Here is a 23,891-nt window from a genome sequence, read left to right on the forward strand (position 1 = left end):
TTTTCTGATTAAGGGAGAAAAAAATCCAAACCTCCATGGCCCTGTGTGAAAAAGTGATGCCCCCAAACCCTAATAACTTGTTGGGCCACCCTTGGCAGCAACAACTGCAATCAAGCGTTTGCGACAACTTGCAATGAGTCTCTTACAGCTGTGGAGGAATTTTGGCCCACTCCTCTTTTTCAGCATGAAGCGCCCTTTTCAGGTCATGCCACAGCATCTGAATAGGATTCAGGTCAGGACTTTGACTAGGCCACTCCAAAGTCTTCATTTTGTTTTTCTTTTGCCACCAGGTGGACTTGCTGGTGTGTTTTGGATCATTGTCCTGCTGCAGAACCCAAGTTGGTTTCAGATTGAGGTCCCAAACAGATGGCCAGACAGCGTTAGATGGTTCGTTGATAGCTACTATCAATAATTTCATTTTGGAACTTTCAGGTAATGATTGAGGTTATTTGTTTATTTGTCATCCCCTCACGGTCGGAACCCCTGGTATTGGGCCTGAGTTGGGCTGTACAGTCCTCAGATTATTTGGGTCAAAGCCTCCATTTCTAGCTGCAGTGTTCATTGTCATTCTCAGTGTTTGCTTTCTGTTATCTTGACCATTATCCCTTCTTTTTACCACAACCGTGACCAACGTCAAGCAGCCATCAGCCACCGCAGTCCTTGACAGTCCTTGACTGTGGTGGCTCATCCTGAGTGTAAGTCGCTGTCAGGTATGAATATTCATGATTAGAACTTGCGTATCGGAAGACACTCTTAATGGCTCTGGCTGGTTAGAGGAAACACACCGCAGCAGCAACAACAACAACACACTCTCACACAACAACATAGCTTTAAACATGCTTATCTCATACTGAGATAAATGTGGTCACAGCCTTTGGAGATGGACAGTCAAAATCCATAACGCACAGGCAACAGTATCAAGCATCCAAATACAGGATCTAGAGTATCGATACCAACGGCAGTGTCAGTATTGGACCGATGCCATTGTGATGAGATTGGTGTTTTTCAGTTATTTTCTGTTTTTCACAAATATCTGTGCTCATTTTGTTATTGTTTGCTGTTACATTATTGATACAGTGCAACCTTGGTTGGCGTACTCCCCAGTTAGCATGTTTTTTCTGGTTAAAAATTAAATTAAAAATTGACATCAAACTTTTGCCTCGGTTTACATACATTTTTCCGGTTAGCGTACAATATGGCACCCGTCCTGTGGTGTTATTAATACAGTGCGGCCGTCTTAATGTATTTTTATGACAAAACGTCCTTGTTAGCATCCTATTCGGTTGCTGATACATGGAAACAGGAAGCGGATGCCGGGCCGCACGCATGGAGGTCAAGTGGTTAGCATGTTGGCCACACAGTCAGGAGATTTGGAAGATCTGGGTTCGAATCTCCGTTGGACATCTCTGTGTGGAGTTTGCATGTTTTCCCTGTGCGTGAGTGGGTTTTCTCCGAGTACTCCAGCTTCCTCCTACATTCCAACATTCCTACATTCCAAAAAGATGCATGTTAGGTTAATTGCCGACTCTAAATTGTCAATAGGTGTGAGTGTGAAAGGTTGTTTGTCGACATGTGCCCTGGTGACCAGTCCAGGTTGTACACCGTCTGAGCCACAACGTCAGCTAGGATAGGCTCCTGCATACCCCCGTGACCTGAATGAGTATTAAGTGGCATAGAAAATGAATGAATGAAAGGAAGCTGGAGTCAGCTCTGTTTAAGGTCACTTTTACCTTCATTGAAGATGTGATGCCAAAGACACAATAGAGCAGCGAGATCAACACAGACACCACCTTCCTGTTTTGCCATGAGTTACTTGTTACTTGTTGAATTGTGAATGTGTTTTTCGCATTCTTTATAAAAATACTGCCACTTTCAACTTTTTTGGCCCCATGTTGGCTTATAACTCATAGCAAAACACCAAGGTGGTGTCCGTGTTGATCTCGCTGCCACATCGTGTCTTGGCAACAATCCCTTCTTCAATGAAGGTAAAAAAAACCTTAAATGTTCATTTATCCCTTTCATTCATCATTTATATGCATTTTTAATTGTTTTCTGCATGCAAAACTATAATTGTAAAACCACAAAAACATGTTTTGTGCAAACATTTTTAGCTTTCTGGAACACAGTAATTGGATTTACATTTTTTTTATGGGAAAAATTCATTCATTCATCACCTTCTGGATTAATGACGCTAACCAAGGTTCCAGTATACTTATTTACCTTGATCTAATACGAATTAATTTATCAACTTTATTTCATGTTATTTTCTGTATTTGTTTACATTCTGGCCACATGGTGGCCTAGTGGTTAACATGTTGGCCACACAGTCAGGAGATTGGGAAATCCTGGGTTCGAATCTCCGGTGGGCATCTCTGTGTGGAGTTTGCACGTTCGCCATGCACGTGGGTTTTCTCCGGGTACTCCGGTTTCCTCCCACATTCCAAAAACATGCATGTTAGGTTAATTGGAGACTCTAAATTGTCCATAGGTATGAATGTGAGTGTGAATGGTTGTTTGTCTATATGTGCCCTGCGATTGGCTGGCGACCAGTCCAGGGTGTACCCCGCCTCTTCAGGCAGCTGGGATAGGCTCCAGCATACCCTAATTAGGATAAGCGTTATAGAAAATGGATGGATGGGTTTACATTCTGTCTGTTACAATTGTAGCAGACATATCTTTGCAAGGGGGTACATTTAAAAATTAGTAGGGGATCAAATACTTTATTGTACATGTACTGACATATCAGACTATATTTGTCAACGTCATTTAAAAGCTGCAGTCTGGTCTTTCCATGTGAAAATCAAGCACCCTGTGTTTGTTGATATGGCTTCTTTTTATTTGCAGATAACTGTTTAAAGTGACATCGTGTTGACCCAAACAAAAGACATCATCTGGTCTGTTCCCCACGAAAAACACCTGCTGACAAACACAGTGTCGTGTGTACCTTACGTTTCTTAAGATAGAGGTTGGATGGGCTATACGAGTATATACAAAGTACATATGGCACTTATAATATTAAATAAATCAATCAAAAGGGCGCTTAGGTGTGATGAATCATCAGTTTAAGGTCGGTGGTGCACGCACAGGCATCCCAAACATGGAAGTGGCTGAAGAAACTGTATTCATCATTCTTCTACATTATTAATCTTACTCCTCATTCAGCTGGATGATATTGGACCACTTGAATATTAGGATATTAGAGTGGACACATACTGGATGTTCATTTGGCTTCTGAGTAGATGCCACCATCATAAAGGGGTGTCCAAACTTTCTCCAGCGAGGACCGCTTACATAAATATTATAGGATTCGGAGGCCAATTTGATACATTTTGTCCATTAAATACGCTAAAAGCGATCCAATGTACTGTAGGTCAATACAGTTCATGCTAAACCATGTGAACAAAACATCCACATCTTAATAAGTGTCATTTAGGGTGTCCCTAAAGTCACATCTAGTATACGCGTCATCTCTATACATTATACAAAAATGTCATTTCATTAATAATTACAATTTTAGCATAAACTGAGGTCCAATAAAAAACGAGCTGTGGGCCAAAATTGGCACTTTGGACACCCATTCGGGAATACCTTTAAGATGCACTTAATGATGACAAGCTTCATCAGTGGAACCTCCTTTTTTAAACAAGCCAGTCAGTTTCTTGTGTCATAAAAGAAAAAAAGAAGAAGGGTGTACGCGTACATCCATCTCTCACGAACGCTGATAAGACATGTCATGGAAATGTCCAACAAAGGTGAAACACGCCCCCGAGGGAGGATTGTGTCGATAGATGAAGACTTTGTAGGAGTAGTTTGAGCGTAGAGTATCTCCATATGTGTTCCAAACATTTACACGTATGCGGAGTCACTGGATTGAGTGCGTCCAAAGTTGGGCATACTCATCCTGGGCAAGTCTCTGTTGCGGATCTCCTGAATGGACTTCCTCCTTGCTCGCACGCCTCGAACAGCAGCCTTGATCTTCCTCCAGCCCAGATGGTTGAGCTCTGCTAAGTTGAGCACCACGCAAATGCCGCTGACTGCGAACATGAAGACCAAGAACACCGTCTTCTCCGTGGGCCTGGAAACATAGCACTCCACATCTTTGATGCAAGGGTACCGATCGCACTCGTACACGGCAGGAACATTGAATCCATACAGGAAATACTGACCCACCAGGAAGCCGATCTCCAGTGCGTTTCTGAACACCACCTGGATGATGTAGAACCTGGATATGCCTTCCTGTCTCCTCATTTTGGACTTTGTAGTTCGCAGGACTGAGTTGGAAATGTCCTTGGTCTCGAGGCAATCAGGCTCCGCCTCCTTATTGGAGTTCTCTGTGTTCTGCAGTACTCCGTTAACAATGGTGTTCTTGATCTTCTTGCTGTCCTCTCGCTTCATTGAGTCCTGTTCCTTGTCCAGGGAGAGGTAGACTGTAGAGTAGCGTCGCTCCTTCTGCTTGGCAGACTGGTGGACAGAGTAGGTGATGAAGCAAAGGCTGGGGCAGCAGACCATGATGATCTGGAACACCCAGTACCTGATGTGGGAGATGGGGAAGGCTTTGTCGTAACACGCCTGGTTACAGCCGGGCTGCAGAGTGTTACATACGAACATGGACTGCTCGTCATTGTACACCGTTTCTCCCACTATCGCCACGATCAGAATGCGGAAAATCACCACCACTGTCAGCAGGATCCTGAGGAGAAACAATCGGCAAAACGAGTCACAAACATTTGTCAACGACAGGGGTGTCCCACGTTTTTCAAGTGAAAGATGACAGGATGCGAGAAGTTATATATATTTCAAGAACTGCATCTCGGCTTTGTGATATTGGTGAAAAAAACTCTTATTAGATTCAAGATTCAAGAGAGTTTTATTGTCATGTGCATGGTAAAACAGCAGTTATACCATGCAATGAAAATCTTATTCTGTTCATTCTCCCAAGAAAAGAAAGAAAACAAATGAAAGAATAAGAACATAAGAAACATAAACACATAAACATATATACCAATAAATTAAGCAACAACAACAGAGAGACATTAATACAAGTAAATAATACAAATAAATAAATAAATAAAGTGCTATGAGTGTGTGCGTGTGTTGCGTGCGGCGTGTGCGAGTGCTTCGTTGAGGAGCCTGATGGCCTGTGGGTAAAAGCTGTTTGCCAGCCTTGTGGTCCTGGACTTCAAACTCCTGTAGCGCCTGCCTGACGGTAGGAGTGTGAATAATGAGTGTTGTGGATGTGTGCTGTCCTTGATGAGGTTGTGTGTTCTGCGTAGGACTCTAGATGTATAAATGTCTTGCAGTGAGGGGAGGGCTGCCCCAACAATGTTCTGTGAGGTCTTGATCACCCGCTGGAGTGCCTTCCTATCACGTGTTGTACAGTTACCGTACCAAACAGTGATGGAGGCGGTAAGGACACTTTCGATAGTGCATCTGTAGAAGCAACTCAGGATTGTGGTGGACATGCCAAATTTCCTCAGTCTTCTCAGGAAGTACAGTCTCCTTTGGGACTTCTTCAGAATTTGTTGGGTGTTGTGAGACCAGGTGAGGTCCTCGCTGATGTGTGTGCCAAGGAACTTGAAGGTTTTCACCCTCTCCACCTCAGTCTCATCAATAAACAGGGGTCTATGCGGCTCCTTTTCCCTTGTTCTTGGGTCGATGATCATCTCTTTAGTCTTATCTGTATTGAGAAGGAGATTGTTATCACGACACCAAGCTATGAGGTCCGCCACCTCTCTTCTGTATGATGTTTCAACACCACCAGTGATCAGTCCGATGACTGTAGTGTCATCTGCAAATTTGATGATGCTGGTGTTGTTCTGGGAGGCCACGCAATCGTAGGTGAAGAGCGTGTAGAGGAGTGGACTCAGCACACACCCCTGTGGGGTCCCAGTGCTCACAATTCTTGAGCTGGATGTGCGGTTGTGGACTCTGACTGACTGGGGCCTGCCTGTGAGAAAGTTAAACACCCAGTTACAGAGGGAGGGAGACAGGCCAAGTGTGAGGAGCTTATCTGTGAGTTTGTGGGGGCTGACTGTATTAAAAGCAGAGCTATAGTCTATAAATAGCATTCTGACGTATGTGTCCTGGCCCTGTAGGTGAGAAAGGGCTGTGTGGATGGCAGTGTTGACTGCATCATCCGTGGACCGGTTCTGGCGATATGCAAACTGTAGAGGGTCCACGGTTGCCGCCGGGATGCTCTTTTTGATGTGGGTCATGACTAATCTTTCAAAGCACTTCATAACAATAGGAGTGAGTGCTATAGGGCGATAGTCATTCAAGCAGGTCACGTTGCTCTTCTTGGGTACGGGCACTATGGTGGTGGACTTAAAGCAGGTCGGTACAGATGCTTGTGCAAGCGACAGGTTAAATATGTCAGCAAGCACATCAGCTAGCTCTGATGAGCAAACCCGAAGTGCACGTCCTGAGATGTTGTCTGGCCCTGCTGCTTTTCGTGGGTTTGTTTTGTTTAGAACCCTGCGCACATCAGCTGATGTCACCATGAGAGGTGAGTCCTGTGTGCTCCCCAGGTTCAGCCACCCTCTCTGCTCATCAGGAGTTTGGGTGTCAAAGCGGGCATAGAACTCATTCAACTCATCAGGAAGTGTGGTTTGGCTGGACGTGGCTACGCTACTCTGCTGTCGATAGTCTGTGATGTGCTGGAGCCCCGCCCACATGCGCCGAGGGTCTGAGGTGGAATAGTAGCCCTCCAGCTTCTGTCTGTACTGTCTTTTGGCCTCTCGTATGGACCTCCTCAGGTTATATCTGGCCTTTTTGTAGTCATCAGCGGTGCCCATGACAAATGCAGTCGAACGAGCACGTAGCTTAGCCCTTACATCACAGTTCATCCACTGTTTTTGGTTAGGGTATTTTCTGTAATACTTGGTGGTGGTAACAGTCTCTATACATGTGCTAATGTAGCCAGTAACAGCAGAAGCATATTCATCCAAGTCAACAGTACAATCTTCCCTCCCCGCTGCAGTTTTAAACACATCCCAGTTTGTGCAGCCAAAGCAGTCCTGAAGTACTTGATCAGTTTCTTCATTCCATACTTTAACTGCTGTACTTACAGGGGGAGCTTTTTTAAGAAGTTGTCTGTATGTTGGATAAAGGAATATAGAGATGTGGTCGGCCTTTCCAAAGTGGGGTCTTGGAACAGCCTTCAAAGCACCTTTCATGTTGCAGTAGACTTGGTCCAGGATGTTATTTTCCCTTGTGGGAAAGCTCACATGCTGGTAATATTTGGGGAGGACAGTCTTGAGGTTACAGTGGTTGAAATCGCCAGATATAATAAATACAGCGTCTGGGTGTTTGGTCTCGTGTTTATCAATGATGTCATGCAGGAGGCCTAGTGCATTAGCAGTGTTAGCTCGTGGTGGGATGTAAACAGCAGTTAAATACACAGCGCTAAACTCACGAGGTAAATAAAAAGGTCTGCATTTCACCATCAGCAGCTCAATGTCCTGCGAGCAGTACTTTTCCATCGTCTGTACGTCTGTGCACCACCGTTTGTTTACGTAAACACAGACGCCGCCACCTCTGTGTTTACCAGACGCTAAAGTCCGATCTCCCCGGTAAGCAGCAAATGATTCCAACTGGATCGCCGAGTCCGGTATATCCTCCGTCAGCCAGGTTTCTGTGAAGGTGAGGACACAGCATTCCCTGATCTCACGTTGAGCTGTAATCCTTGCTCGTAGTTCGTCCATCTTGTTTTCAAGAGAGCGGACGTTGGCTAGCAGCAGGCTTGGTAGCGGTGGCCTCGTCGCTCTAGCTTTTAGCCTAGCATGCAGGCCGGCTCGCTTGCCTCGTTTACGCCTCGGATGCTTTGCTCGCCGGGTATTCAGCTCACCAGGTCCGCAGGCTGCTGCGTTCTCCCGGCGCAGAAGAAAGGCAAAGTCTGAGAGGCTAAATGAAGGTTCATGGTGAACCCTGCCGATGTTCAAAAGTGTCTCTCTGTTGTAATGTACTGCGTGAGTGTGTTGAATGTCCAAAATGAACAATAAAATAGCAAAAAATAGAAAAACACGGGAGAGTGTCACAGAGACGTCTGCCACGGAGGGCGCCATCTTTGATGAAATCGATTAGTATCGACTTTGGTGCTCTTTTTCCCCACATTTTGCTGTTGTTTTTTTTAAATGTAAAAATATTTCAACTTTTTTTTTTCTTAAATAATCTTCATAGATTTTCTACTCGTAATATTATGGCTTTGTTCCCATGACGTTAGAACGTTTTCCCCAACCTAATTAATAAACGGAGCCAAAGAAAGTTGCAAGTGGCAGCATTTTGATAAAGAAGGTGAGAAACACTACTGAATTCAAGAAATAACTCTGGTGTTTGTGTTGATCTCGCTGCCACATTATCTTTGACAACATCACGTCTTCAATGAGGGTAAAAGTAACCTTAAATGTTCATTTATCCCTTTCATTCATCATTTATATGCATTTAGAATTGTTTTATATATGCAAAACTAAAGTTGTAAAACTATGAAAAGGTGATTTGTGTTAACATTTGCGGGACTTGTGGTGTAACTGTGTTAGTTAGCAAAAAAGTAGAGTCAACCGCTGATGACATCATAGACGGGCGACAGAGCTTGGTGTCCTCCCGGTGGAGCTGGAGGAGGTGGCCGGGGACAGGGAAGTCTGGGCTTCCCTACTGAGACTGCTGCCCGGACCCGGATAAGCAGAGGAAAATGGATGGATGGACGCTTTGGACTTCCGCAGTGCATTCATAACGCGACAAGAAGCGCACCATATTGTACGCTAACCGGAGAATGTACACAAACCCAGGTAAAATTTTGCAGTCGATTTACGATGTTAACCAAAAAACACGCTAACCGGAGTGCATGCTAACCAAGGTTCCACTTTATTTAGTTGAATAAAAGAACAAAGCATTGACCATTTCGGTCAGGAGTGACCAAGCTTTTTCCAGCGAGGGCCAAATAGTGAAAAATGAAAGGATTCAAGGGCTACTATGATATTTTTTGGAGATATACTGAGAAGTTGTATATATATGTTTTTTTTTAACTACATTTCAGCTGTGTGAAGTAGGTAAAAAAAAGTGTATTATTGGTTTCAACTTCCCTCTTTGCTCTTTTTCCCCGTTTTTGCTGCTGTGTTCTTTAAAGTTTTCTAAATATTTCAACTTTCATAATCTACATGAATTTAAATTCTCATATGACATATCATATGTTATGACATTATTTCCATAATAGTTTAACTTTATTCACATAATATTTTTACTTTATTCTGATAAGATTATAAAAAAAAAACAGCTGTAGGACTCGTATGGCCCCCAGGACGCACTTTGGACACCCCTGATTTAAGCGTTATGAGGAAATGACTAATTTATAGTTTTCTATTATGGGAGAATTCTTTCTGAATTTCGCGTTTTCATGAGAATTTTGAAGTTCCAACAACATTTTAACTGCGTTTAGTATATATTTTGCTCGTTCTTCCTCACCGCAAACGGGAGCGTGTTCGCACTCGGCTCCACTTGATGACAGAGCCAGGTGGGGCAGACACCCTTGTCGGGTTTTTATCACAAAGTTGAGATGCATTTTTTTTTTGTTGAAACTCTTTATGATGGACGATTTCGTAACGATGTTTTCTGAAACACATATTTGAACGGTTTCCCCATGAGCACGTTATGCAGCATTTTTGCTCTGACTTTATATGACATCCAGCTACGAATACGCTCACTTGCCGCCCCCCCCCTCCATCTGCTTGAACCCTTGTCATGACATGCCGTCACGTGCAACCCACCAATGCAACACGAATAACGTCACGCTGTAGGAAACATCTTATGTTGTTCTGTTGAAGCCATAAAAATACTTGTGCGTAACCTACTGTATGTTATACTGTATCACACATCTTTCACATCAGTTAGGAGTATTTTACAAAAACCGTCATGTCTTCTATGTGTTTTATCATTTTTACTTATGATTCTTACGTTTTTTTCCTGCACTCTGCTCATAATCGTATAGCCGAAGGTTGCTGTGGATAATAATAACTAAAGTGTATAGACTTGTAGTTCTTACCGTCCTATCATAGTGGAGTGTTGCTGGACAGCCGCCTCCAAGAGACGCTCCAATATGGTCCATTCTCCCATGACTGTTCATTCGGACCAAACCTCACTCAGACGCAAAGTGTGCAGGTCAAAATCTGAGAAAATATGATTATAAAATGAATAAGACTAATAAAAGAGAGGAAAAGTCGAGGAGTCAGACATTTCCCTATCAGTCTTGTGACGTCTTCTTTCTTCGCGGCGCTTCTGTGCGAGATGAGCTGCTTGTTCACGCTGAAAAGCCGTCTGTAGGAGTGGGGCGTGTGTGCGCGCGCAGCGTCGGCGCTAATTCTACTCTAGGTAGAATCACTTGCGTCACACGCATGACAATCAGTCAGCGGGAGGAGCAAGGAAGTCATGTAATGTAATAGATGTAACAATACGTACACATTACATTACAGTAATCCCTCGCCACTTTGAACTTCACATTTTGCAGTTTCACACTATCGCGGTTTTTCAAACATATATTAATTAATAAGTCATGCTGTTATGAATACATTCTATTATTAGTAAAAAACACGCATGTTAAAGCAAATTTGATGTATTTCTTTTGACTAAATTAGGCATCAATCATAAAAATAGCTAAATGAAGTCAAATACAAATATCAGGCATTCAGAAGACGCATTCCACAATCTACCTCCCTCTCAACAGGACTCAATGAAGAGAGAGGACAGCAAGGTGGGGGTAGGTTCCCAAAATAGCCTGCATTTGCTGAGTTTTCCATTTTTGCTGTTGTTGTTTTTGTTTGTTTTCTTGTAAAATGTTATATTTAGAACAGGGATCACCAAGGTTTTTCCTTGTGAGAGCTACTTTTACAAAATGAAAATGGCCAAGAGCTACTCATTTTTGTAACATTTATTTTCAGAGCTTATTTTAAACCCAAACAAAGCGAATATGCTTGTTTTACCAGAACATGAACAAAATGCTGGTGTCCACAACTCACATTTTGTATTTCAGAATGCATTTCTTTCTACTGTTCTTTCATTATTAACTGGAAACCTGAATGAAAAGCAGGATTGCGGGCACCTCATGTGGTTGTGGGGGGCTACCTGGTGCCCGCGGGCACCACGTTGGTGACCTTTGATTTAGAATGTGCCGCGGGCCAATGAAAAAACAGCTACGAGCTGCAAATGGACCCAGGTCACACTTTAGACACCCCTGTTGTATGTCTTATTTTTTCTTATTATGTCTACTATATTGGGTAATATAAGCTTCAGTGTGACTATGGGGTGTTATTTCATGTCTAGAGGGCTCTAATAATGTTAAAAAGCATATTTAGAAGGCTGTAAACAAGTTTTCTATGCTCTAAATACGAAAATACCCCATTTATAAATGAGGAATCCTACTTGGAGGAAATTCACTTTTCAGGGTCGGGTCTGGAACCAATTAACCGCCATAAATGAGGGTTTACTATACATGTTACATATCCATTCATTCACCTGCCCTCTGGGTGAGAAGCGTGACATAGCGACATGTAACACACACACATCAGCACATAGTAATAATAATAATAAGAAGAAGAAGAAGAAGAAAAATGATTTTAAAAAGTTTGCAGCAAAGATTGCTGTGGTGGTGGAGGGGGATACTGTCCTGACCAGAAAAGAGACCATCTGGCTGGTGGCAGCCTAGATTTTTTGTTTAAGTGTCAGGGGGACACCATGGGCCTCCAGAGTGGTATACAACATGAATGAAGAGGTCCTCAGAAGCCCTTGAAAACCACTTCAAGCACCACTTGTCTGACTTGTTCTTAATACATTGCCTCAGGTTGTCTTCTGTCTGCCCTTTGCAGGCAACCATCACCTCACCCACAGACTATTTGGGCGTCTGGACCACATGCCTGAAGGCAGTATTGAGGAAAGTGAAAAGGACCTGCACCTTGAGGGAGCAGGGCTGAGTACCAGCGATGTCTGCGTTGTCATTGAAGCGAAGCAGCCTTTTCAGCAGCCTGGGTCGCTTTGATGACACCAGCTTGGCGACTTGAAGGATCCTGGGACCCATACTCTAGTGATCTTCTACTCTCAACAATCCCGATGAAGATGAGGATGGTCACACTGTCATGCTTTCTCTTTTTGAACGTGGTCGAATTGTTGAGCTGCATAAGCAAGGCCTCTTGCAGCGTGCCATTCTACATTTTTTGAAAGATCCTGAGCATTATGGAACAAAAAAGTCAAGTGGTAGACCCAAAAAAATCACTGCGCTGAGTCGGAGGATCCAATTGGCTGTCCATCAAGACACAGGGCGGTCTTCCACCCAAATTAAGGCCTTCACTGGTGCCGACTGCAGCGCAATAACCGTCTGACAGCATCTGCGGGAAAAGGGTTGAAAAACCAAAAAAGGAATTCAAAGACCTCGTCTCCTTCACGCCACAAAACTTCCCGTTTAGACTTTGCCAGGGAGCATCAAACATGGGACATTGAAAGGTGGAAAAAAGTTTTATTCTCTGATGAGAAAAAATGTAACCTTGACGGTCAAGATGGCTTCCAATGTTACTGTCATGACAAGGAGATCCCACCTGAGATGTTTTCTACCCGGCACAGTGGAGGGGGGTCCATCATGATCTGGGGTGCTTTTTCATTCAGTGGAACACTGGAGCTTCAGGTGGTGCAGGGTCGTCAGACGGATGCAGATGTTGCAGTGGGCATCCCTCATGACTGAGGGCCCCCGTGTGTGTGGTAACAGCTGGGTTTTTCAACAGGACAACGCTGCAGTTCACAATGCTCGCGTGACCAAGGACTTCTTCAGGGAGAATAACATCACTCTTTTGGACCATCCTGCATGTTCCCCTCATTTAAATCCCACAGAAAACATTTGGGGATGAATGGCAAGGGAAGTTTATAAAATTGGCCATCAGTTCCAGACAGTTGATGCCCTTCGTGAAGCCATCTTCACCACTTGGATGTTCCCACTAGCCTCCTGGAAACACTCCCATCAAGCATGCCCAAAGCAATTTTTGAAGTGATTAACAAGAAGGTGGAGCTACTCATTACTAAGTCCTATTGAGAAAATGTTCTGTTCTGGTTTGGAGAGTTTTTTGTTATTTTTTGAGCGATGGTCTTAAACTTTTGATCAGCTGATAAAACAGCCTATTTCAGTTTAATTGTTGTTTTCAATAAATTACTTTTTCAAAGTGCTTTTTGTCTCACTCCCCCTTCTTGCTTTTGCATATTGTAGCTCTACTTAAAACCTCATTAAGATCCAAATGGGCAAAATGCAAATTCTAGCAATTTTTCAACTGGTCTTAAGATTTTGATCAGGAGTGTATCTGTTTTGTTAACACCTTTACCCATTCTGCAACATTGGCTTCCGTGACACCGTCCTCCTAGTTTGCAATGAGTTCTCTCTTGAATTTAATAGTGAATGTCGCCTTTTATGAAATCGCTGCCACTCTCAACTTTCTTTGGCCCCATGGGGGGTTATTTAATAGCCGTACTCAAGAAAAAATGCACGGAGAATTAGTCAGCAACATGTTGGGTGCTTTGTTTGGGCATTCAATTCTGTGGAACGATACAGTACATGCAGTGGTGGTTCTAGCTATGGGCCACATGGGCAATTGCCCAGCGCCTGTCTACTACTATCTACTAGTATACGTGCAGTATATAGAGAATGCAAGGTATGGAATCATATATAATGTGTCTTAATGAATGTCTATTGCTAGTATGTAGAGACTGTGAACAGGCTCAAGCACAGTGGTGTCCAAAGTGTGGCCCGCAGCACATTATAAAAATATAATTGGACAAAAAAAACTAAAAAAAAAAACTAAAAACAGCAAAAATGTCAAAGTCAGAAATTTCACAAGAATAAAGTCAAAATATTAAAAGAATGAATTATGAGAACCGTATGAGTAAAAATGTCATTTTAGCAGCATAAAGATGAAATATTAAAGAAAGGCTTATTTTTTTTTAATTGTAGTATTATGACAAACAAATAAAACAAAAAATAAAACTTATGGAAAAATAGGTTGCGTAAAAAGTTACAAGTTACAAACGTTACAAGAATTAAGTCCAATTATTATGGGAACAAAGTCATGATTACGAGAAGAAAATTTACAGGAAGAGAGGTGGGATAGTGGGAAAAACAACAGCAGAAAAGGAAAAAACAGTCGTAATTTTCTAAGAATAAAGTCGAAATAATAAGTGAAAAGAATCTTATTGTAACGGGGGGGGGGGGGGGGGGGGGGGGGGAAACAAATTACAATTTTACAAGAATAAACTTTTATATTATGAGTAGGGATGCGCAGATCAGGATTTTATGCGTCCGATTCCGATCATCCAGGACTTAAATCGTCCGATACCGATCACATGATCCCGGATGACTGAGCTCCTCGCCCTGTCTCTTAAGGTGAGTCCAACCACCCTACAGAGGAAACTCATTTCAGCCGTTTGTATCCGCGATCTCATTCTTTCGGTCACGACCAAAGCTCATGACCATAGGTGAGGGTGGGAACATGGACTGAACGTTAAATTGATTAAATTCACCACAACGGTCCCGTACAGCGACCGCATTACTGCAGACGCTGTGCCGATCCGCCTGTTGGCCTACTAAGACTAATAAAACGTCTAACATTTGCAATAAAAACAAAAAAAAACCCACATATAAGGTAATAAAAAAAACAAAAATTTCTGATATTCATTATTTATATCTTGAAAAGTTATTTTTTTAAATTTTTTTATTATTTTTTTTTTTCACTTGTCCTGTCCAGCCTTTAAAGCAGATAGAATTGTAGACCTAAATGCCGTCAAGTGCTCAACAGATTTACTCTGCCAGGGAGAAGTGTGATATACACTTCCCCTGTCATACAAAATTTATTCGACCTTGATGCTTGTTATAAAGCACATTTGGAGCGACCGGACCGGAGCAGGAGGGGACAGAGAAGAAGAGAAAAGGAAACAGGGTGGGGGGGACGAGAGGGGGACAAAAACAAAAAAAGAGAGACAAGAGACAAGAACTACAGCAGCAACAACAACAATAGTGACAGAACAACAGAAACATACAGAACGACATCAGCAAATAAATGTCTGTGACAACTATCAAGACGAACAGGGACATAAGGACAAAACAATATCAACAACCACAATGACGAAGCTGTCAATGACAATCACACATAATAGCAGTCATAAAATGATGAACTATGATAGTGATCACAATGACAACACTGCATTGAAACAGTCACACATAATAGCAGTCATGAAATGATGAACTATGATAGTGATCACAATGACAATACCGCATTGAAACAGTCACACATAATTGTAGTAATGAAATGATTATCCATGATAGTGAACAGAATGAAAAGTACTGTAAAGCACATCATTGTAAAAAAAAAACAAATATATATATATATATATATATATATATATATATATATATAGTCATACTGCTGATATCACCGTCGCTGTAATAAAACCAACAACATAACAACACCCTGGTTAACTCAGTGAGTAATGTGGGGAAGTACGTATGTACTGTGAGTGTGCATATGTACAGGTATCTCTGTATGTGAGGAAGACTTCATATATATGTAAAGGTGCAGAAATGTGTGGGCGTGTAATTGTCACTGAGAATGCATGAAAGGAAAGGGGCCGCCTCCACCTCCCAGAGAGCCCCGCCCCAAATAGCCAGGCCGGGCCCTGGCCGCCAGAAGGTCACCAGGCCCATAGGGGCAGGCAGCACAAAGATCAGCGCCCCAAGAGCCAGCCCAGAGGGCCCCCCCCCCGGGAAGACCAGCAAGGGGCCGAAGAGAGGTAATCCCAGCCAAGGACAGGGCGCCAGCGGGCCGGCGGACTGCCAACCCCTGAGACCAGCGAGAGATCACACCCCACAAAGGCAGACGGGTACCGGGGGCCACAAACCGGCAGGCCCAGAGACGCCTCCACAACCGGAAAGAAGCCCGCCCGCGCCGGAAGCGCCAATTCCCGCCCACCGCCCCCCCACACCCCCAGGGAGCGGAGCCCGGCCCGCCCCGGGCCAACCCCCGCCCGACCCCCGACACAGGGCCGCCCCGCCAAGGGATGCAGGAGGCACACCCTCCACCCACCCGGCGGAGGCACGGGCAGCAGAGATGTATCACCCAGCACCCGACCCCACGGAGCAAACCCCTGTATGCCCCCCCCCCCCCCCAAATAAATAACTAAAATAAATAAATAAATAAAAGTGCACACACGCACGCACATACAGTACACATTCCTACGCACCCACACGCACGCACATACACACTCCTACGCACATACACACCCCTACGCCCCTACGCGCACGCTCATACACACACCTACTTACTCAAGCGCGCGCACACACACACACACACACACACACAGTGGTCGACTGCCCGACACCCGGAAGCCCCACCCTATCTCCCGTTGGTAACCCAAGGAGCAGCGGAGCCGGGGACCCCGGGGTCCCAGACATACAATCCAGAACCCAGGCGCGGAGGGCGCGGACCGCCGGGGAGCAGAAAGACACCAGGCCACACTCTCCCAACGGTGGGACACCGCCAGCAAGGCAGACAGGGGAGCCAGCGAGGAGGAAAGCGGGAAACTGAGCAGGCAGGCGGAAAAACGGGCGAGCAGCCAGGCAAACCACCACAAAGCGCCAACCGACACCCGCGGGCCAGCAAACCCCGAAGAGGGAGCGGGAGCACCACACCCCAAGCCGCAGGGAGGCCAAGCATCAGAGCCGAGAAGGCGAGACCAGCAGCAGACCAGCCGACGGCCCCCACAAACCACCAGAAGCCAGACCAGCCACACGCCACCAGAGCCGACAGCGCACCACCCGCGCACCGGAGCCCCACCCCCGACAAGCCCACAGACAGACCGGGGGAGGCGAGGACACAGACAGCGGCCCGGCAGAGCACAAAGCGCAACGGCGACAAACGCCCAAGCGCCCGGCAGAGCACAACCCCCCCCAGCGGGCCCGGCCCCAGGGCACCCGCCCCCCCACCCCCACCCCGCCACCCAGGCCCACAGTACCCGCAAGCATGACCAAGCCCCAACCCACCAGCTGGCCCGGCGCCCCAGCAGCTGCCACAGCGTAGCAACCACCAGCCGCCACGGCGGCACACGGGCCACCCGCAGCACCGGCACCGCCCCCCAGAGACCGCCGAACCCGCCCCAAGAGCGCAGAGGCGCCCGCAGCATGTGTCAGTCCAGGGGAAGCACCGCAAGCCGCCCCCCCCGGCGCAAGCCCCGGCATCAACAGGCCCCAGAGGGCCACCCCAGGGAAGGGCAGGCGAACCAGACAAGGGCACCCCACAGGCCAGGCCGCCCCGGGCGAGCCACCATGACGGCCAGGCCCCCGGCCACACCGCCGACCCTGGCAGGCAGACGCCGAGGTGCACGAGGCACCCCAATCCAGCCCGCCCCACCCGTGTATGTGATAAGGTGTGATTGTGTCTATAATGCAATTAAAAAAATAAATAAATAAATAAAATAAAATAAAAGAGGATGGTGTATCTGTGTGCATGTATATGGGGTGTATGTGGATGATAGCTAATGGTGCAATTAAAATCGGGGGACAGCTGCCGCTCGGAGGGCCCCTCACCTGACCAGCCCCCCCAAACCCTAAGTGTCTACTCTGCGATTAAAATTGGGGGGCAACAGGTCAGTGGCACGGCAGGAGCAAAGGAGCCCCGCAAGGCAGCTCCCCTCCCCAATCACGCCCGACCATAGGCCACCCCCCAAAGTCCTATAAATATGTGAGGTGGTGCAGTGGCACAGGAAGGACGGGGGCCCCACACCCCAACGCCGCCCAAACCGAGCAGGGGGGGACCAAGGACACATGGCCGACCGGCCGCCCACCACAGCCCAGGCTCGGGCGAGCCACAGGCCGCAGGACACACCACAGGCCCTACCCGGCCCGCCAGGATGCCCAGTCCGGCCCACCCAACCCCCCAGAGGCGATACCCCCAGCGCCCCCCAACACCGGAGCCCCACGCGAGGTAGCGTCCGCAGCGCCACCCCCAAACCGCCAAACACCACGGACCAGCCACACGCCCCAAGGCAGATCCGACCGCCACCAGGACAGCGGGAACCGCGCCCACGCGCCCCCCGCATACCACCACGGCCGGCAAGGGAGCAACACCACGATGACCACAAGAGCACCGGACCCCACACGGAGCGGAGCACGGCCACACCCACGAAGCACGCAGGCCAGAGGCGCCAGGGAGGGACAGAGAAGCAAGCACCGCACGACCGGGCCCACGAAAGGAGCGGCCCCCCGCCCGGCGCCCAAGCAGATGCCCCCGCCCGCCCCGCCCCCTGCCATGCCGCAGACCGGCCACCGCCCCACCCCCCGCCCATCCACCAACACGCCAAGGGAGAAACCCCGGAGGGAGGGAGACAACCGCCGGCCCGGAAGCAAGGGACCAGCCAGACACCAGCAGGCAGCAGGGACCGCCCGCCAGCCCCCCGCCAGCCCCACCCCCAAGCCACCGGCCAAAGCCACCCCCCGACCGCCCCACCCCGGAGCAAGCATCCCCCCGCCGATCCCGGGAAGCACCACGCAGATGGACACCACGGCGCCCGCTCCCACGCGCACCAAACGGCCCCCACACGCCCCACCCACCAAGCCACAGCGGCCCCGTCCCTGAAGGGAGAAAGCAAGGGATCCCCCCCACCCCGAGCCCAAACCGCACATCCGCGACCCCCACCTCCGCGCCCCCAGTCACCCGGGGGACAGCCACAGGCGCCGGAGGATAACAGGCAGCTCCCACCTATCACACATACACCACACACATAAATCGGTAAAATAAAATACTGTAAAATAAATAAAATAAAGTAAAAAAAAAAATAAAAAGGGGCAATCCAAACCACCCTCCCACCCAGGGGAGATAGCCCCGCAGGGGCAGCTGGGCTCAGGTACCCGCGCCCCCACCAGGGGGAGAGGCCGGCCCCCACACCCCACACCGGACAGCCCCACGCGGCAGCCGAGCAGGAGGGCCCAGGGCAGACCCCACCCCACCCCCAGAGGCAAAGGAGGCGAGGGAGAGCCAGCGCCACCAGCCACACACGGGCCCCCCCAGCAGCAGTAGGCGCCCGGCACCCGCAGGATGCAGCACCCCGCCCACCCACCACCCCGGAGGTCAACCAACGCCGCCCCGTATCTTGAAAAGTTCTAGAAATGTCTCACTGAAGATGCATTGCTTTATTTGTACAGAAAATGCGTAAGTGGGTGTATGTCTCCGGACGGACGTACAAGTTATCAGTGAACAGGGTGTACGATCAAATCTGTTGCCTGCATTTTTCATTGCGCAATTTCACCAATTTGAATAAGTCCAACAGAATCAACGCTGACATCATCACTAAGCCTAACTAATCATCCATAAAATATGTGAGCATCGTCAACTTAGCCTGATTATTTTGGAAGCTACAACCGTAAAATGGGACTAAATCAAGACGTCGGCCTGCTTTTCTGGGCTTTCAAAAAACAAAGAAGCTTGGTGTGCTCCATAACTCTGCTATGCGGGGGGTTTCAATCGAAATTATGATTCAGGTTCAGGTCAGCAGAGAAATGTGAATATGAGTCCAACAGCAGCATCTCTACTGTCAAACATGGAGGTGGAAATAGATAATACATTTGAGCAATGCAAGGTGACACATGGTAAAGCTTCTTTGCCTTTGCACTCGAGGCTTCCGTGTCAACCAGCACCACGCTAACCCAGATTGATCATAATACCCACACCACAATCCAAAGTCTATGCTGTACCTTTTTTGGTGACGTGAGTATACGGGAGTATTTGATGTACGAGAGAGAGACAGGCTATCTATATTTAGCCATTTGTTCCTGGCTGTGCAAAGCAAGCTGTGCAAGACTATACTTGGTTCCAAAGACAGTAATCTTTTTAACTGTCTCTCTATGGATCCAAATATAGAACATAAGAGGACAACATCTTGCATCGAGGCCATTTTTACAATCGTACGCAGATTGAGGTAAAATACACGGTATTGTCTTCGACTCCAGTGCAGACTCAGTCACGCAAGAGATGATGTGTGCTGTGCTGTAGGCAGGGTTATCAGGCCTTGTTGATGTTAAGTTGTTGCCTTTTTAAGACACAAATTTCAAATTTCGTGGCTTCACTCTATCACGGTTTTTCAAAAATATATTAATTAATAAATCATGCTGTTTTGTGGTTGAATACGACCTATTATTAGTCAAAAACTATGCATATTTGACCTAATGTTATGTATTTTTTGCCAAAATTAAGCATTTTCAATAATAAAAATGGCAAAATCAAGTAAAGTACAAATAAAATAAATTGACGTTGTATGGGTTTTTTCCAGAAATTAATAAGTGATCACTGTTTCGTGGTAGTCTATGGTCTATAATTTGTCAAAACATATTGAAATAAATGTGATATGTAGTATTGTGGTCACTAGCAGTAGTGACACGAAACATTGGGAAATTACCTTACATTACATTACCTGAACATTGCATGAAGTCATGCAGTCAGCCAGGCATCGCCGACAAAAAAGTTCTCCTCCCATTCTGTGTGGAAGGGGTAAGTTTTTGGCTTCTTAGGTTTAGAGGAAATAAATTTGAGGCTAACTGGTTAGCTCGCTAGCTTGTTAGCTCGCTAGCTAGCAGCTCACTCGAGACCCTGCAGCAAAAGAATTGCGCGATGTGTTGTAAACAATGAATAATAGGAGTGCAAAGGTGCCTATAGGGGTGTTATTTCATGTCTACAGGGCTCTAATAATGTTAAAAACCGTATTTAGAAAGTCAGAAACAGGTTTTCAGGTTTTCTATGCTGTAAATATTCCATGATTTCCGGTTTTATTTATCTTAAAATGGAATTTTAATCCTCCTTAATATCTCAAGTTATGTTGCAGCTGTGGGCCGCATGGTGGCCGAGTGGTTAGCATGTTGGCTACACAGTCAGGAGATCAGGTGGGAATCTCCTGTGTGGAGTTTGCATGTTCTCCCCGCGCGTGCGTTGGTTTTCTCCGGGTACTCCGGTTTCCTCCCACATTCCAAAAAGATGTATGTTAGGTTAATTGGTGACTCTAAATTGTCCATCGGTATGAATGTGAGTGTGAATGGTTGTTTGTCTATATGTGCCCTGCGATTGGCTGGCGACCAGTCCAGGTTGTACCCCGGCTCTCGACCGAAGTCAGCTGGGATGGGTTCCAGGATACCCTCGCGACCCTAATGGATGGACGGATGTTGCAGTTGGAATTGGTAAACGGACGTGCTTTTCTACCTTCAAGGTACTTTGTGATGTACAAAAACTTTTCAATGTTTATTATTTTGGTTAACCGGATGACACGTTACAAAATGCACAATAATAAATATGAATGAAAATAATAAAAAAGCAAACAAGAGGATGGGTTCAGCAGATGGAGGATGGTGGGTATGAGAATATTAACTTGCTAGCGTGGATTGGAGCTGAGTGACGACTGGAGTGACAGTCTTAGAAATTGAATGCCTTTGGTTTGAATACGCTCTTGTAGCTGTGTTACCATCAGTTGAAGATCAACCAGATATTGGGGGGAAATGAATGAATGTATGAGGAACAACTGAACAATATAAGACGATGCAACTATCAGGAAAAGAATACAATTCATGCCATTTTACCATTTTAAGCACAATGAAGTCAATAGCGCAAAAACCCAAAACTATGATTGGCTTTTCTGGTTTTTGCCCCCAAAGTAACAATGTGAACAACACAACAAAAACAAAGTTAGTGGTGAAAGTAAACATTAGTAGACAACTGAAAAATAGCAATTTCATCACACAGGTATTGACCCAATACTGACACTAACTTTGGTAGCGATACCATCCCTATTTGGATCGATCCACCCACCCCAGAGATCAAAACAAGTGTGCAGTAGTGATGAAGGAGTTCCTTCAGACGGACAGTATAAAAACCCCAACAAAAATGCTGACTTGGAGTCATGTCAATGAACATGTACGAAGATCAAGTCACAGCTTTTGGATCATCCAAAACAACATCGTGTAAATATTTCTAACAAAGTAGACAATATCGCAAGCCATGACGCCATAAACACTTCCTGTGTACAGTATCTTCAATGTGTACAGAACCAAATGTTCCATTCCGAAAAATCCGATGATGAAAACATGTAGCTCTCTTATATAGAATGTGTAGAAGGGGTACAGCCGAAAAGTTGCATTTGATTTGATTTAAATGCAGAGGCAGAGAAAATGCTCAAAAAAAAGATGGAACGGCCTTTAGGAGAGAGAAGAAAAATGTAGATTGATAAGATTAAATGTATGATTTTTTTTTTTAGCAGGAGCTATCAATTCCACAGCTTGGATCAAGTTAAAAACTGCAAGGATGCAACTGATTAGTAGTGGCAGCAGTTAAACACAAAGTCTGTAATACAACAAATTATGATCTTAACTAGGGCTGCAACCACGATCATTTTCTTAGTTGATTACTCTGAAGCTTGTTGCTTCGATTAATCGAGTAATCGGTTAGGTCCAATGCGGACCAAATCAATAAACTGGTCTAGTGGTTAGCATGTTGGCCAACACAGTAACAGTCTGGAGATCTGAGGGAAGACCTGGGTTTGATTCTCCCTTGGGCATTTCTGTGTGGAGTTTGCATGTTCTCCCCGGGTTTTCTCCGGGTACTCCGGTTTCCTCCCACATTCCAAAAACATGCATGTTAGGTTAATTGGAGACTCTAAATTGTCCATAGGTATGAATTTGAGTGTGAATCGGGGAAGATCGGACTTTAGCGTCTGGTAAACACAGAGGTGGCGGCGTCTGTGTTTACGTAAACAAACGGTGGTGCACAGACGTACAGACGATGGAAAAGTACTGCTCGCAGGACATTGAGCTGCTGATGGTGAAATGCAGACCTTTTTATTTGCCTCGTGAGTTTAGCGCTGTGTATTTAACTGCTGTTTACATCCCACCACGAGCTAACACCGCTAACGCACTAGGCCTCCTGCATGACATCATTGATAAACACGAGACCAAACACCCAGACGCTGTATTCATTATATCTGGCGATTTCAACCACTGTAACCTCAGGACTGTCCTCCCCAAATATTACCAGTATGTGAGCTTTCCCACAAGGGAAAATAACATCCTGGACCAAGTCTACAGCAACATGAAAGGTGCTTTGAAGGCTGTTCCAAGACCCCACTTTGGAAAGGCCGACCACATCTCTATATTCCTTTATCCAACATACAGACAACTTCTTAAACAAGCTCCCCCTGTAAGTACAGCAGTTAAAGTGTGGAATGAAGAAACTGATCAAGTACTTCAGGACTGCTTTGGCTGCACAAACTGGGATGTGTTAAAACTGCAGCGGGGAGGGAAGATTGTACTGTTGATTTGGATGAATATGCTTCTGCTGTTACTGGCTACATTAGCACATGCATAGAGACTGTTACCACCACCAAGTATTACAGAAAATACCCTAACCAAAAACCGTGGATGAACTGTGATGTAAGGGCTAAGCTACGTGCTCGTTCGACTGCATTTGTCATGGGCACCGCTGATGACTACAAAAAGGCCAGATATGACCTGAGGAGGTCCATACGAGAGGCCAAAAGACAGTACAGACAGAAACTGGAGGGCTACTATTCCACCTCAGACCCTCGGCGCATGTGGGCGGGGCTCCAGCACATCACAGACTATCGACAGCGGAGTAGCGTAGCCACGTCCAGCCAAACCACACTTCCAGATGAGCTGAACGAGTTCTATGCCCGCTTTGACACCCAAACTCCTGATGAGCAGAGAGGGTGGCTGGACTTGGGGAGCACACAGGACTCACCTCTCATGGTGACATCAGCTGATGTGCGCGGGGTTCTGAACAAAACAAACCCACGAAAAGCAGCAGGCCCAGACAACATCTCAGGACGTGCAC

The 23,891-nt window shown here is 46.1% G+C and overlaps 1 protein-coding gene across 1 annotated transcript; it reads right to left on the reverse strand.

Moving 5' to 3' along the window:
- Positions 1-276: 276 nt before the first annotated feature.
- gjd2b (gap junction protein delta 2b) lies at positions 277-10,403 on the reverse strand. The gene is made up of 2 exons (XM_054762540.1): positions 10,034-10,403; positions 277-4,690 (listed from the first exon to the last, which is right to left on the reverse strand). Exons 1-2 carry the CDS (start codon positions 10,102-10,104, stop codon positions 3,847-3,849), a joined length of 915 nt encoding a protein of 304 aa, XP_054618515.1. The 5' UTR covers positions 10,105-10,403; the 3' UTR covers positions 277-3,846.
- Between the last annotated feature and the right edge of the window lie 13,488 nt (positions 10,404-23,891).

Source organism: Dunckerocampus dactyliophorus, chromosome 19 (assembly GCF_027744805.1).
Source record: "Dunckerocampus dactyliophorus isolate RoL2022-P2 chromosome 19, RoL_Ddac_1.1, whole genome shotgun sequence".
Lineage (NCBI taxonomy): Eukaryota > Metazoa > Chordata > Actinopteri > Syngnathiformes > Syngnathidae > Dunckerocampus > Dunckerocampus dactyliophorus.